This window comes from Schistocerca serialis, chromosome 1 (genome assembly GCF_023864345.2).
Source record: "Schistocerca serialis cubense isolate TAMUIC-IGC-003099 chromosome 1, iqSchSeri2.2, whole genome shotgun sequence".
NCBI lineage: Eukaryota > Metazoa > Arthropoda > Insecta > Orthoptera > Acrididae > Schistocerca > Schistocerca serialis.
Window position 1 is genome coordinate 1084537728 of NC_064638.1, and position 12608 is coordinate 1084550335.

The 12608-nt window shown below is 43.6% G+C and overlaps 1 protein-coding gene across 1 annotated transcript in view; it reads left to right on the forward strand.

Moving 5' to 3' along the window:
* The window catches only part of LOC126416031 (guanylate cyclase 32E), an 809394-nt gene that overhangs the window by 626634 nt on the left and 170152 nt on the right, over positions 1 to 12608 (forward strand). The window contains exon 13 of the mRNA XM_050083488.1: positions 4892 to 4996. Coding sequence (XP_049939445.1) covers positions 4892 to 4996 — 105 coding nt within the window. The remainder of the gene's footprint in view (positions 1 to 4891; positions 4997 to 12608) is intronic.

Sequence of the window (12608 nt, forward strand, 5' to 3'; positions counted from 1 at the left end):
CTGAAATTTGTCTGTCAGAAAAAAACTACTCTAAAAAAATCAGCTTTCGTTAAATACATAATTATCAGTATGAACAAGCAATGGAAAATCCAGTACAGAATAACAAAAGTATTACGAAAATGATATACTGCTACTCATCATATACAGGGGATATTGAGTCACAAACAGTTACAAGAATACTAATTAAGTGAGCTTTCGACCAAAAGCCCTTCTTCTAATATAGAAAACCCACACACATTCACGCAAGCGCGACTTCACACACATGACCAGCATCTCTGGCCATTGAGCCCAGACTGCGAGCAGCTGCACCTTATGAGAGAAGCAGTCTGGGCAGTGGGGGTAAGGAAGAGTTGGGACGGGTTAGGGGTAATATAGTGATTCTCCCATCAGGCGCAGTTGCTTGCAGTCAAGCCTCGGCAGCCAGAGACTGTGGTCGTTTGTGTGCGAGCTGTGCTTGCATGAAAGTCTGTCTGTTTGTGTGTATATATGTGTGTGTGTGTGTGTGTGAGAGAGAGAGAGAGAGAGAGAGAGAGAGAGAGAAAGAGAGAGAGAGAGAGAGAGAGAGGGAGAGTTAGTGTTTTCTACGTTAGAAGAAGGCCCTTTCGCCGATAGCTCACAAATTCAGCAGTCTTTTTGTTGTGCCCGTCCGCAACTCAACATCTCCTCTGTATGGTGAGCAGCGATCTCTTATTTTCATAATACTGTAATTACTAATATCAGATAATTTAAACGCTTTAATTTGTCCATCATAAGCTGTTTTGCAACACAAAAAACTAAACTCATACGTATATGAAGGTAGTATCTGTTCCCGAAAGAACAGATTCCACTGATCACCGTGCAGCTTCTCTTGAATAAATGATAATTAAATCGACACTCTAGCTGCAAACAGGCATTGATATACATTATTGGGGACATCTTGAAAATGCGTCATCTGACCGGGACTCAAACGAAGGATCTCCTGCTTACATGGCAGACGCCTTATCCATCTGAGCCACCGAGGGCATTTTGAAAATGTGTGCCCCGACCGGGACTCGAACCCAGGATCTCCTGTTTACATGGCAGAAGCTCTATCTATCTGAGCCACCAAGTGTACAGAGGGTAGTGCGCCTGCAGGGACTTATACCTTGCCCGCTCCCCGTGATACCCACATTCCCAACATGCCCACACCAATACATTCGTAGTGCGCCTAATAGATGCTTGCCCATCACACTCATTACTCGTGGCAGATTAGTCTACCAAGTCCCGTACGAGTTGGGGCATAGCATGTGCATTTGCACAAGACGGTCAATTGCCAGGTAGCCATATTTTCACTATATATGAAGGTAGTATCTGTTCCCGAAAGAATGTAGTGGTGTGTACATGTTGGGAATGTGGGTCTCAGCCGGCCGAAGTGGCCGTGCGGTTAAAGGCGCTGCAGTCTGGAACCGCAAGACCGCTACGGTCGCAGGTTCGAATCCTGCCTCGGGCATGGATGTTTGTGATGTCCTTAGGTTAGTTAGGTTTAACTAGTTCTAAGTTCTAGGGGACTAATGACCTCAGCAGTTGAGTCCCATAGTGCTCAGAGCCATTTGAACCAATGTGGGTCTCACGGGGAGTGTGCAAGGGATAAATCCCTGCAGGCGCACTGTCCTATCTGCCCTCGGGGGCTCAGATGGATATAACGTTTGCCATGTAAGCAGGAGATCCTGGGTTCGAGTCCCAGTCGGGGCACGCATTTTCAAGATGTCCCCAATAATGTATATCCAACCTGTGTGCAGCTAGGGTGTCGATTTAATTATCATTGATTTAAAACTCATACATTACTTTTACTGTCTCTTAACTATTGGGACACCTCATAATTTTTCAAACAAAAATTTATAAATTTAAAATATGGGATCTTAAAATGCGGGACAGGAAGCTATTTTCTGCTCATGTTTCTTATCTTTGTCGATCAACCTACTGGCAAAGGGAGTGCAAGCTTTTTTATATAAACACTTTCACTACATATGTACCGCCTACACTTGCAATAGAACCTATACGGAAGTCTGAAGGTGGAAAGCTGCTCTGAAAGAAATATTCGACACTTTCTGGCCGAGACAGAAAATTAAAAGGAGAAACAGTCACTCAAACTTTCACGGCAGGCGAAATGCAATAATGAAAGAACACGCAGATTTTTCAGCCTTTTTAAGGCAGGCGCAATGGATCGATGAAAGGAAAGGACTGATTATTCAGCATTTTGGACAAATTAGTTGCAAAAACGTTTCGGAGATTCAATTGCACAAAATTAATTTCGCGCCGTTGAAAGAAGCTAACTGTTTTGAATTCTAATGAGCGAGGATGAATCACATTAATTTAAAGCTGCTGTACCTCCCGTGTCAGAGGGTGGTACCCCAAGGCAGGAGAGGAATCGTGAGCAGCATTTGTTTTCTCATCTTCAGTCACGAAAAGCGGGGTAAACGACGGAAGTAGGCGTGGCTTTAAGCACGTAATTCAACAGGGACTTAATGGAAACTGTACACACCATAAATCCGATTCTCCACGAGGCGCACTGAAGTTCCATAATGTAGTTGCATCCATCTCCCTCTCCGGACGTTTATGTTCTGTTCAAGTTATGAACGCAACATTCATGTTTTACTACTAAGCTCTTCATTTAGCAGTTTCTCGTTCGCAGTTTTATACCTTACAGTCACACCATTACATGTGAAACGACTTTTCAAACAAGCGAAATACTTCAGAAAATTATCTCGGTGGTAACAGTTTGCCACACTTTGTGTAACTGGATGACGTAGTGGAAAAGTACAGTTTCGACTCTGAGCTCATTCCCCAACATATGTCTGGAGTAAATACCGGTGTAACAAAATAGTGAGTTGTATTTCAGGCATGCATTTGACAACAGTTACATATTCGAAACTGTACACCAATATAAGTAAAGTAAAGAGAAGCTACAATCCATCCAAAGACAATCAGTGTGGTAAAATTCTGTAATTCATATAATTCGTAGCGGCTCTCTACGCATTTAAAACTACACTACTGGCCATTAAAATTGCTACACCACGAAGGTGTGCTACAGACGCGAAATTTAAGCGATAGGAAGAAGATGCTGTGATAAGCAAATGATTACCTTTTCAGAGCATTCACACAAGGTTGGCGCCGGTGAAGACACCTGCAACATGCTGACATGAGGAAAGTTTCCAACCGATTTCTCATACACAAACAGCAAAAAAAATGGCTCTGAGCACTATGGGACTTAACATCTTAGGTCATCAGTCCCCTAGAACTTAGAACTACTTAAACCTAACTAACCTAAGGACATCACACAACACCCAGCCATCACGAGGCAGAGAAAATCCCTGACCCCGCCGGGAATCGAACCCTGGAACCCGGCCGTGGGAAGCGAGAACGCTACCGCACGACCATGAGATGCCGGCACACAAACTGCAGTTGACCAGCGTTCTCTGGTGAAACGTTGTTGTGATGCCTCGTGTAAGGAGGAGAAATGCGTACCATCACGTTTCCGATTTTGATAAAGGTCGGATTGTAGCCTTTCGCGATTGCGGTTTATCGTATTGCGACATTGTTGCTCGCATTGGTCGAGATCAAATTACTTTTGGTAGAACATGGAATCGGTGAGTTCAGGAGGGTAATACGGAACGCCGTGCTGGATCCCAACGGCCTCGTAGCACTAGCAGTCGAGGTGACAGGAATCTTATCCGCATGGCTGTACCGGGTCGTGCAGTCTCGTCTCGATCCCTGAGTCAACAGATGGGGACGTTTGCAAGACAACAACCATCTGTACGAACAGTTCGACGACGTTTACAGCAGCATAGACTATCAGCCCGGAGACCTTGGCTGCGGTTACCCTTTACGCTGCATCACAGACAGAAGCACCTGCTATTGTGTACTCAACTGGGTGCACGAATGGCAAAACGTCATTTTTTCGGATGAATCCAGGTTCTGTTTACAGCATCATGATGGTCGCATCCGTGTTTGGCGACATCGCGGTGAACGCACATTAGAAGCGTGTATTAGTCATCGCCATACTGGCGTATCACCCGGCGTGATGGTATTGGGTGCCTTTGGTTACACGTCTCGGTCACCTCTTTTTCGCATTGACGGCACTTTGAACAGTGGACGTTACGACCCGTGGCTCGAACCTTCATTCGATCCCTGCGAAACCCTACATTTCAGCAGGATAATGCACGACCGCATGTTGCAGGTCCTGTACGAGTCTTTCTGGATTCTGAAAATGTTCGAGTGCTGCCCTGGCCTGCACATTCTCCAGATCTCTCACCAACTGAAAACGTCTGATCAATGGTGGCCGAGCAACTGCGTCGTCACAATACGCCAGTCACTACTCTTGATGAACTGTGGTATCGTGTTGAAGCTGCATGGGCAGCTGCACCTGTACACGCCATCCAGCCTCTCTTTGGATCAATGCCCAGGCGTTCAAAGTCGTTATTACGGCCAGAGGTTGTTGTTCTGGGTACTGATTTCTCAGGATCTATCCACCCAAATTGCGCGAAATGTAATCACATGTCAGTTCTAGAATAATATATTTGTCCAATGGATACCCGTCTATGATCTCCATTTCTTCTTGGTGTAGCAATTTTAACGGCCAGTAGTGTAAAATAACTTCACCAAATGCTTTTCGCAAAGATGAAAATATTAATAACTGGTTATTGTTTTAGTAAATACCACATAACTGAACTTGGCTGTCAGGCTGTATGTGTTTATAAGTATTTCTCCGACTGTTTCCAATACTTATATTTGCATGCGATATACAGCCAACAACTTTCAGTGAGTGAATACGATGTAAGTTTAGCTTCTGTAAAGTGTTCATTGTATTGAGTCTCTAGGGTGTACTGAAAAGAAGTGACAGTGATGGGCTTGTATTGCCGTTCACTGTTGACAGATGAGGGACCTGCGACACGACAACCTGAACGCTTTCATCGGGGCGTGCACCGACCCGCCAAACATCTGCATCGTCACCGAGTACTGTGCAAGAGGAAGTCTCAAGGTCAGCAGTGACACCACAAATCTATTAGGACAATACTTTACCAGTATATAACAGTACAGAGTATCACTTATAAGGTGTGCAAAGTAGACAGCGTTTATGTAATCTGACCCTGAATGTAAGAGCATGCTGATAGATTACCTCGTCAATCCATCAATCTCTTCTTCTGCCAGTGAAAAGTTCCTGTAATTTTAATTACTTTCCATTCTTTCGTCTCGCATATGGCTACCTGCCGCTGTTAGTAACTTTTTGTATTCGTGCAAAAAATGTACCACTGCGTAAAAGTACACTCATTGTGATATGAAACCAGAACATGTTTAAAGGTAACACCAACAGTGCAAAAGAGACATAAAATAAATTACGAAATTGTCCATCATAACACAAATTTTAGAAAGGAACACCACTTATAATTGTTTATATTTCTAATATCCATAATGTAATTATGAATATTAATGTTTTATTCATTAATAAGATGATGTTTTAACATATCACCTTGGAAGCTACTACAGGGTGTATTTCACAATATTTATTTGTTGTTAAGATCCGCAGATTATTGATCAAGTTGTTCCTTCTTCCAAAAATAACTTTGTGTACAGCCTCAAACGCCAACACCACATTACACTACTTAACTATTTAAAGAGAAACAAAAATGAAGAGAGAGTGATCTAGAAAGAGAGAAAATGAGAAAATAAGACTGAAAAACGCAGGAGAGTCTATAACTACAGATGTCGTACATAATGAAAAGAAGGTAAAAAAAAGTAAAGATGTTACTGACATTGCTGGAACCTACAAATTTCTGTTACATGTTTCTCCTCCTTTAACTGAAGCTGGAATATTCTGGTCCCATGATGAAGACACTGTACCTTACAAAAGGCGAGAAACGATCAAAACTTATCAAAGAAGACGGAAATACTCGTGTGATATAATTAAATGAAAGCATAATGACGTGAAGTAGTACAGGTAATCTTCAACTACTTACGAAGGTTTTTTCTTTAAAAAAATGACACTTTGTCAACAGAGTATGAGTAACTAATTATCATCTTTTATTTTCTTGCAACAAAAATCACAAAAACCTGTTTTGACCAGCCAGTGTCCATCATGTCAACTGTCTTTGTTCTGATTGCAGTTAGAAGTTAATACTGAGTATTTCGCATAGGATGAACAGCAAAATAGCCAGCTCTGACATGCCTCAACTGACCTACGGGCTAGAGGATTACACCACTTGCAAAAATTCTCTTTATTTCCATTTCTTTAGCCGCAAATTCTTTCTATAACTTCTCTTACGGAGATAAGGAGAAAGCTCCGATGTGTATTCTGTTAAATCTGAGGACTCTTAAATAAGTTACCAAGAACTCTGCATGATGGTTCTTCTAGAGTACATTGTTTAGCCTCCGGATAAACATTAAACTGAATCCTGGATCAAAAATTATAGCTATTAAACAAAGAAACTTACATACTGAAGATAGGGAGCAATTCAATTTCTCCTGAAACTCTCGTGTAACTCACTACGTCTAGTATCGCAATGATAACATTGTGCAACAACATGCGCTCACGCCCGTGCGTCTGTGTGTGTGTGTGTGTGTGTGTGTGTGTGTGTGTGTGTGTGTGTGTGTGTTTGTGTTTGTGTGAGTGTGTTGTGTGTTTTGCTTGCCATTATCTGTTGAAGGGTATGGTAGAGAATGCGGAAAACAACTTATTTGGGCGAAAAATGACAAAGTTATCGTCCTGCTGATTTTCCTGAACAACGAAATACTTCGCTAGCTGTGCACAAACGAAGTAGACTGCTTTGCGTATTCACCGTCATTGAGTACTCACACTGCTAGTTAAGACCGTACTTACAGATTAACCGAAGAATTGTACGACTTGCCAGTTTATGATAAACACAGTGTGATCACAAGTAACTGCCAAAGTGTCAGTCATAATAAGATGCTGAGTAGGTTCGTAGACGAGTATCATGATGTATAGGTAACCATCAGATTTATGAAGCATACAAATTTGCCTGATGCTACTAACATCCTAGGTAGTATAGTAACAACAGATTTAATTGCACATTTTCCATTTTAGACAACTCAGGACAAATGTTATCGGTCAATGTATTGCTTACAGGTACCTAGTGGACCGAAATTTAGAAAATTTTAAACTATAATTTCAGATATTGTGACGGTAAAGACTCCATGCTATTTCTGAAAAAAATGTTAAAGTGATCTCACCTTTCTCAGACATTATTCTCAGCCAAGTAACTCTAGAACTACACGAAAATAATTTGTGACGTAGCAGTTCAAACCTCTTGTAAACAGTTTATATCCAGAATTTCAAAGCGATAACACGTCATACCGCAGTCGTTCATCCGGCTATTCATCTGGAACACTTCAGTGAAGCGTTAAATAATTAGAGAGGGTTGCCAGTCCTTTGAGATAGCGAATGATCCTAATATTAGAACCAATTTTCAGACGAGGAGATTTAGATGCTACATAATTTACTTGAGCCACTACCAGAATTACATTTCTTTTGATCACGAAGGTCAGAACCATTTGGTAGCGTCCTAAGACAGTAGGCTTCACACAAAATATTTTTACTATCGTGTTACTAATAAATCAGACAACGCATTAACAGCGTGCTCTGTAGCTGCCTCCTAAGATATGTCAGGTTGTTAAACGAAACATATCAATTTCCTCTTGGACGTCTTGCCTACTGTGCTGTGTTATGTATAACCAGGCATTTCTCTCAAGGGGTCGGCTACGTTCACACCTCATCAGATACTTGGTTCTAAGAAGCGTTCATATAAAGAAAAGAAATTAACACCAAGTGCTATCCAACTTTTTATACGATGTTTACCCTCTTATAAATAGCACAGATTCGACAGGCAGTAGACCCCTCCATTCGCACCATCAATAGAACAGGCTCTGCTAACGGTACACTACGCCTTCCACATCGCTGGCAACGAGTTCTACACAAAGCTGGTGACTACTTTGGAGGACAGAAACAGGTGCAAACATGTAACTCTTTTGTATCGGTTGTGAGTAAATAGTTGCCACTATTTAAGTTCCAATCGTCGTAGTGATAGATGAAATGTATATTGTGTTAATCCTGTTCGGTAAGGGTCCTATACTAATGAACAGTGCTCAAAAACCGGTCGAATAAGTGTTCTGGAAGCCACTTCCTTCGTGTGTTAATCATAGTCCCTTAATTTCTGACAATGAATCTAGTATTTTAGTTCTGAATTATCGGTATTTTTAGGTATTTGTTTGGTTTCGGTTATTACAGGCTTTCTCATTTTTACTAGTAACATAATAAACGCCGGCATACTAGTTCGTCATAATAGCAGTGCTAAAATTTTTGTTTTTTAAACAAAACTTTTTTAAAAGAAACGAGTAATGATGATTCGTAGAACTCCCACTGCCCTTAAATACTGAATTATTACAGAAACTGGTAAAAGAGATCGGTACTCTCCTTTTGCTTCAACAGATTAAAAACGGGAGGAGGCGCAACAAACTTGCGACATCACGTAAGGAATGAATGTCTGTAATGGTCCTTGGAAGAGAAGTTAAATTTGAACTATATACCCAGTAATCTTTTTCTAAAAAAAGAAAAAGGAAAGAAAATAAGGATACACTCACAATACATATAATGCAACGACAGTTACTATAGTTATCAACGAAGTTGATTTTTTAATTAACTATAAAACTACATTCCATTTAATATTACCTAGCATTACAACAGTTCCAAAATTGACATCGGTTCATGGCTCAGTACTCTTCACGCGTCCTTATAAGGGGCAGTCACATGCAAAAGGAAACAGTTTGTAAGAAAAAGTAAGGAAACTTCAAAGGTAGTCAAAAATGGTTCAAATGGCTCTGAGCACTATAGGACTTAACATCTGTGGTCATCAGTCCCCTAGAACTTAGAACTACTTAAACCTAACTAACCTAAGGACATCACACACATCCATGCCCGAGGCAGGATTCGAACCTGCGACCGTAGTGGTCACGCGGTTCTAGACTGAAGCGCCTAGAACCGCACGGCCACACCGGCCGGCAAAGGTAGTCATCATAACTGTTAATATATTTACGAATATCCCGCTGTGAGACTAGACGGTCGCTTGTCTTCATGGAAAAATATTTGCAGAGAGAAGATTGTACCCAGAAGTGTACCTCCTCATCCGAAGCAAAGAGGCGGCCATGAATGTCTTTCTTCAGGGCTCCCTAAATATGGAAATCGTATGGAAAGAGATCGGGACTATATTGGGGATGTGTAAAGGCTCCCCGGCGAAACGTCTGCAGCGTAGTCGAAATATATGGGCCCGCCCACATTTAGTCAAGGATGTTTCGAGTGTACTGCAGAAGTTTTGCTGGGAAGTCCTTATACGAGGGTAGTTCAATAAGTAATGCAACACATTTTTTTTCTGAAACAGGGGTTGTTTTATTCAGCATTGAAATACACCAGGTTATTCCCCAATCTTTTAGCTACACAACACTATTTTTCAACGTAATCTCCATTCAATGCTACGGCCTTACGCCACCTTGAAATGAGGGCCTGTATGCCTGCACGGTACCATTCCACTGGTCGATGTCGGAGCCAACGTCGTACTGCATCAATAACTTCTTCATCATCCGCGTAGTGCCTCCCACGGATTGCGTCCTTCATTGGGCCAAACATATGGAAATTCGACGGTGCGAGTTCGGGGCTGTAGGGTGCATGAGGAAGAACAGTCCACTGAAGTTTTGTGAGCTCCTCTCGGGTGCGAAGACTTGTGTGAGGTCTTGCGTTGTCATGAAGAAGAAGTTCGTTCAGATTTTTGTGCCTACGAACACGCTGAAGTCGTTTCTTCAATTTCTGAAGAGTAGCACAATACACTTCAGAGTTGATCGTTTGACCATGGGGAAGGACATCGAACAGAATAATCCCTTCAGCATCCCAGAAGACTGTAACCATGACTTCACCGGCTGAGGGTATGGCTTTAAACTTTTTCTTGGTAGGGGAGTGGGTGTGGCGCCACTCCATTGATTGCCGTTTTGTTTCAGGTTCGAAGTGATGAACCCATGTTTCATCGCCTGTAACAATCTTTGACAAGAAATTGTCACCCTCAGCCACATGACGAGCAAGCAATTCCGCACAGATGGTTCTCCTTTGCTCTTTATGGTGTTCGGTTAGACAACGAGGGACCCAGCGGGAACAAACCTTTGACTATCCCAACTGGTGAACAATTGTGACAGAACTACCAACAGAGATGTCAAGTTGAGCACTGAGTTGTTTGATGGTGATCCGTCGATCATCTCGAACGAGTGTGTTCGCACGCTCCGCCATTGCAGGAGTTACAGCTGTGCACGGCCGGCCCGCACGCGGGAGATCAGTCTTGCTTGACCTTGCGGCGATGATGACACACGCTTTGCACAACGACTCACCGTGCTTTTGTCCACTGCCAGATCACCGTAGACATTCTGCAAGCGCCTATGAATATCTGAGATGCCCTGGTTTTCCGCCAAAAGAAACTCGATCACTGCCTGTTGTTTGCAACGCACATCCGTTACAGACGCCATTTTAACAGCTCCGTACAGCGCTGCCACCTGACGGAAGTCAATGAAACTATACGAGACGAAGCGGAAATGTTTGAAAATATTCCACAAGAAATTTCCGGTTTTTTCAACCAAAATTGGCCGAGAAAAGAAATGTGTTGCATTACTTATTGAACTGCCCTCGTACATCCTCCATACAGTCCCGATCTCTCCCCCCTTGCGATTCCCTACATTTGAAGCCATGTAGAAAGACAATCTTGGCTCTCGATTTGCTTCGAACGAAGAGGTGCATACCTGGATACAATCATGACTCCGTAGGCAAAGGGCAACGTTTTCCCATGAAGGCACTGGACAGCTTGTTTCATGTTGGAAGCGATGTATGACGATTATCTGACATCGAGCGCCGCGGGTTGCGAATCCGCGCCAGACAGCATGGACCTGGATCACTACTAGAAGTCTCTGCAGCCGCTGCGCCGTAAGCCGTGGCTGCGCAACCTCCTGGCCCGTGTATAATGTGAGGGCGCCACGGTGGAGCACGTGGTTCCAGCGGCCAGTAGCGACGCACCCTATTATGTATTAAGAGCTTGCCTCTCGCTCAGCTGAGCGGTGTGATATTCGCGTGAGTCTATCGACATCTCGCCTACAGACAGCGTGTTTACTTTGTTTCCGTGTACAAGTAGATGTTGTTGATTCGTGAGGTTTTAACTCGTAAGCGCGTTGCTTCTTGTGTGTTGTTGTTCGTAACGTCTTGCTTGGTCGTGCGTCGTCGTTCTTGTCCGTCCTTTCCCGTTGATTTTGTTTTTTCGCGGGCCGCTCCCGTTTAGTCCCGCAGCACTTTCGTCCTCGGCAACCCCGCGACCGATCCGGTCGCGGTTACGACAGATTACTTCTGAAATAATAAACAGTTTACTATCTTGTTTCCATCCTTCTCGTTTTCGTCTGACCGCAACTTATACAATACTTTACTCTTGGTATAAGTAGCAAGATGGCTGCTTTTCTTGGTATAAATAGCAATATGACTGCTTCACCAAGACCGTACATAGCCTATTGGTTAAAACAATTGCAGTCGAAGACCAACCAATTAGTGAACCTCAGGTCGCTGACGGTATTTCACTCGTGGGTTCGGTGTTCAGACTTACATTTTCGCTTTTATCATCCAGGGAAAATGTCTAAATTCTTGATTTTTTCCTCGCGCAAGTATTATTAGCAAGTTTTAGCTTGTTAGGTGCAGCAAAACAAGAACAGTTTGTTGTTTTGCTGCTGATATTACCTTAACATCTAAGCTAACTTGTAACGAAAGGCAACACACAACATACAATCATTCATACAACGAGCAACGATGGAACGGTAAGTGGAGAGCCAAATATGTCGGCTCACTCACAGACCACGAAAGTAGACTTAAGGCCGGTTTCCACTAGGGCTGCCGCGCGTCAAAACCGCGCGACAGCGGCGTGGTTGCCATGGAAACGCCGCCTGCGGCGCGGCGCGGCGGGCTCTGCGTCGCGGTTTGCCCATGTCGAACCGCTTCCGCTGTCGCGAGCCGCGCTCCAGGTCCGCGGCACGAATCACAGAACGCGCTGAGCGTGACGTCAGGTACGGAACCCCGGGCCACACGAACTTTCGACGAACCACTGGCGCGGAGGCGGCGGCAGCTATGAAATACTTATCATCCGATACCAAGGAAACTACACTCCTGGAAATTGAAATAAGAACACCGTGAATTCATTGTCCCAGGAAGGGGAAACTTTATTGACACATTCCTGGGGTCACATACATCACATGATCACACTGACAGAACCACAGGCACATAGACACAGGCAACAGAGCATGCACAATGTCGGCACTAGTACAGTGTATATCCACCTTTCGCAGCAATAGAGGCTGCTATTCTCCCATGGAGACGATCGTAGAGATACTGGATGTAGTCCTGTGGAACGGCTTGCCATGCCATTTCCACCTGGCGCCTCACTTGGACCAGCGTTCGTGCTGGACGTGCAGACCGCGTGAGACGACGCTTCATCCAGTCCCAAACATGCTCAATGGGGGACAGATCCGGAGATCTTGCTGGCCAGGGTAGTTGACTTACACCTTCTAGAGCACGT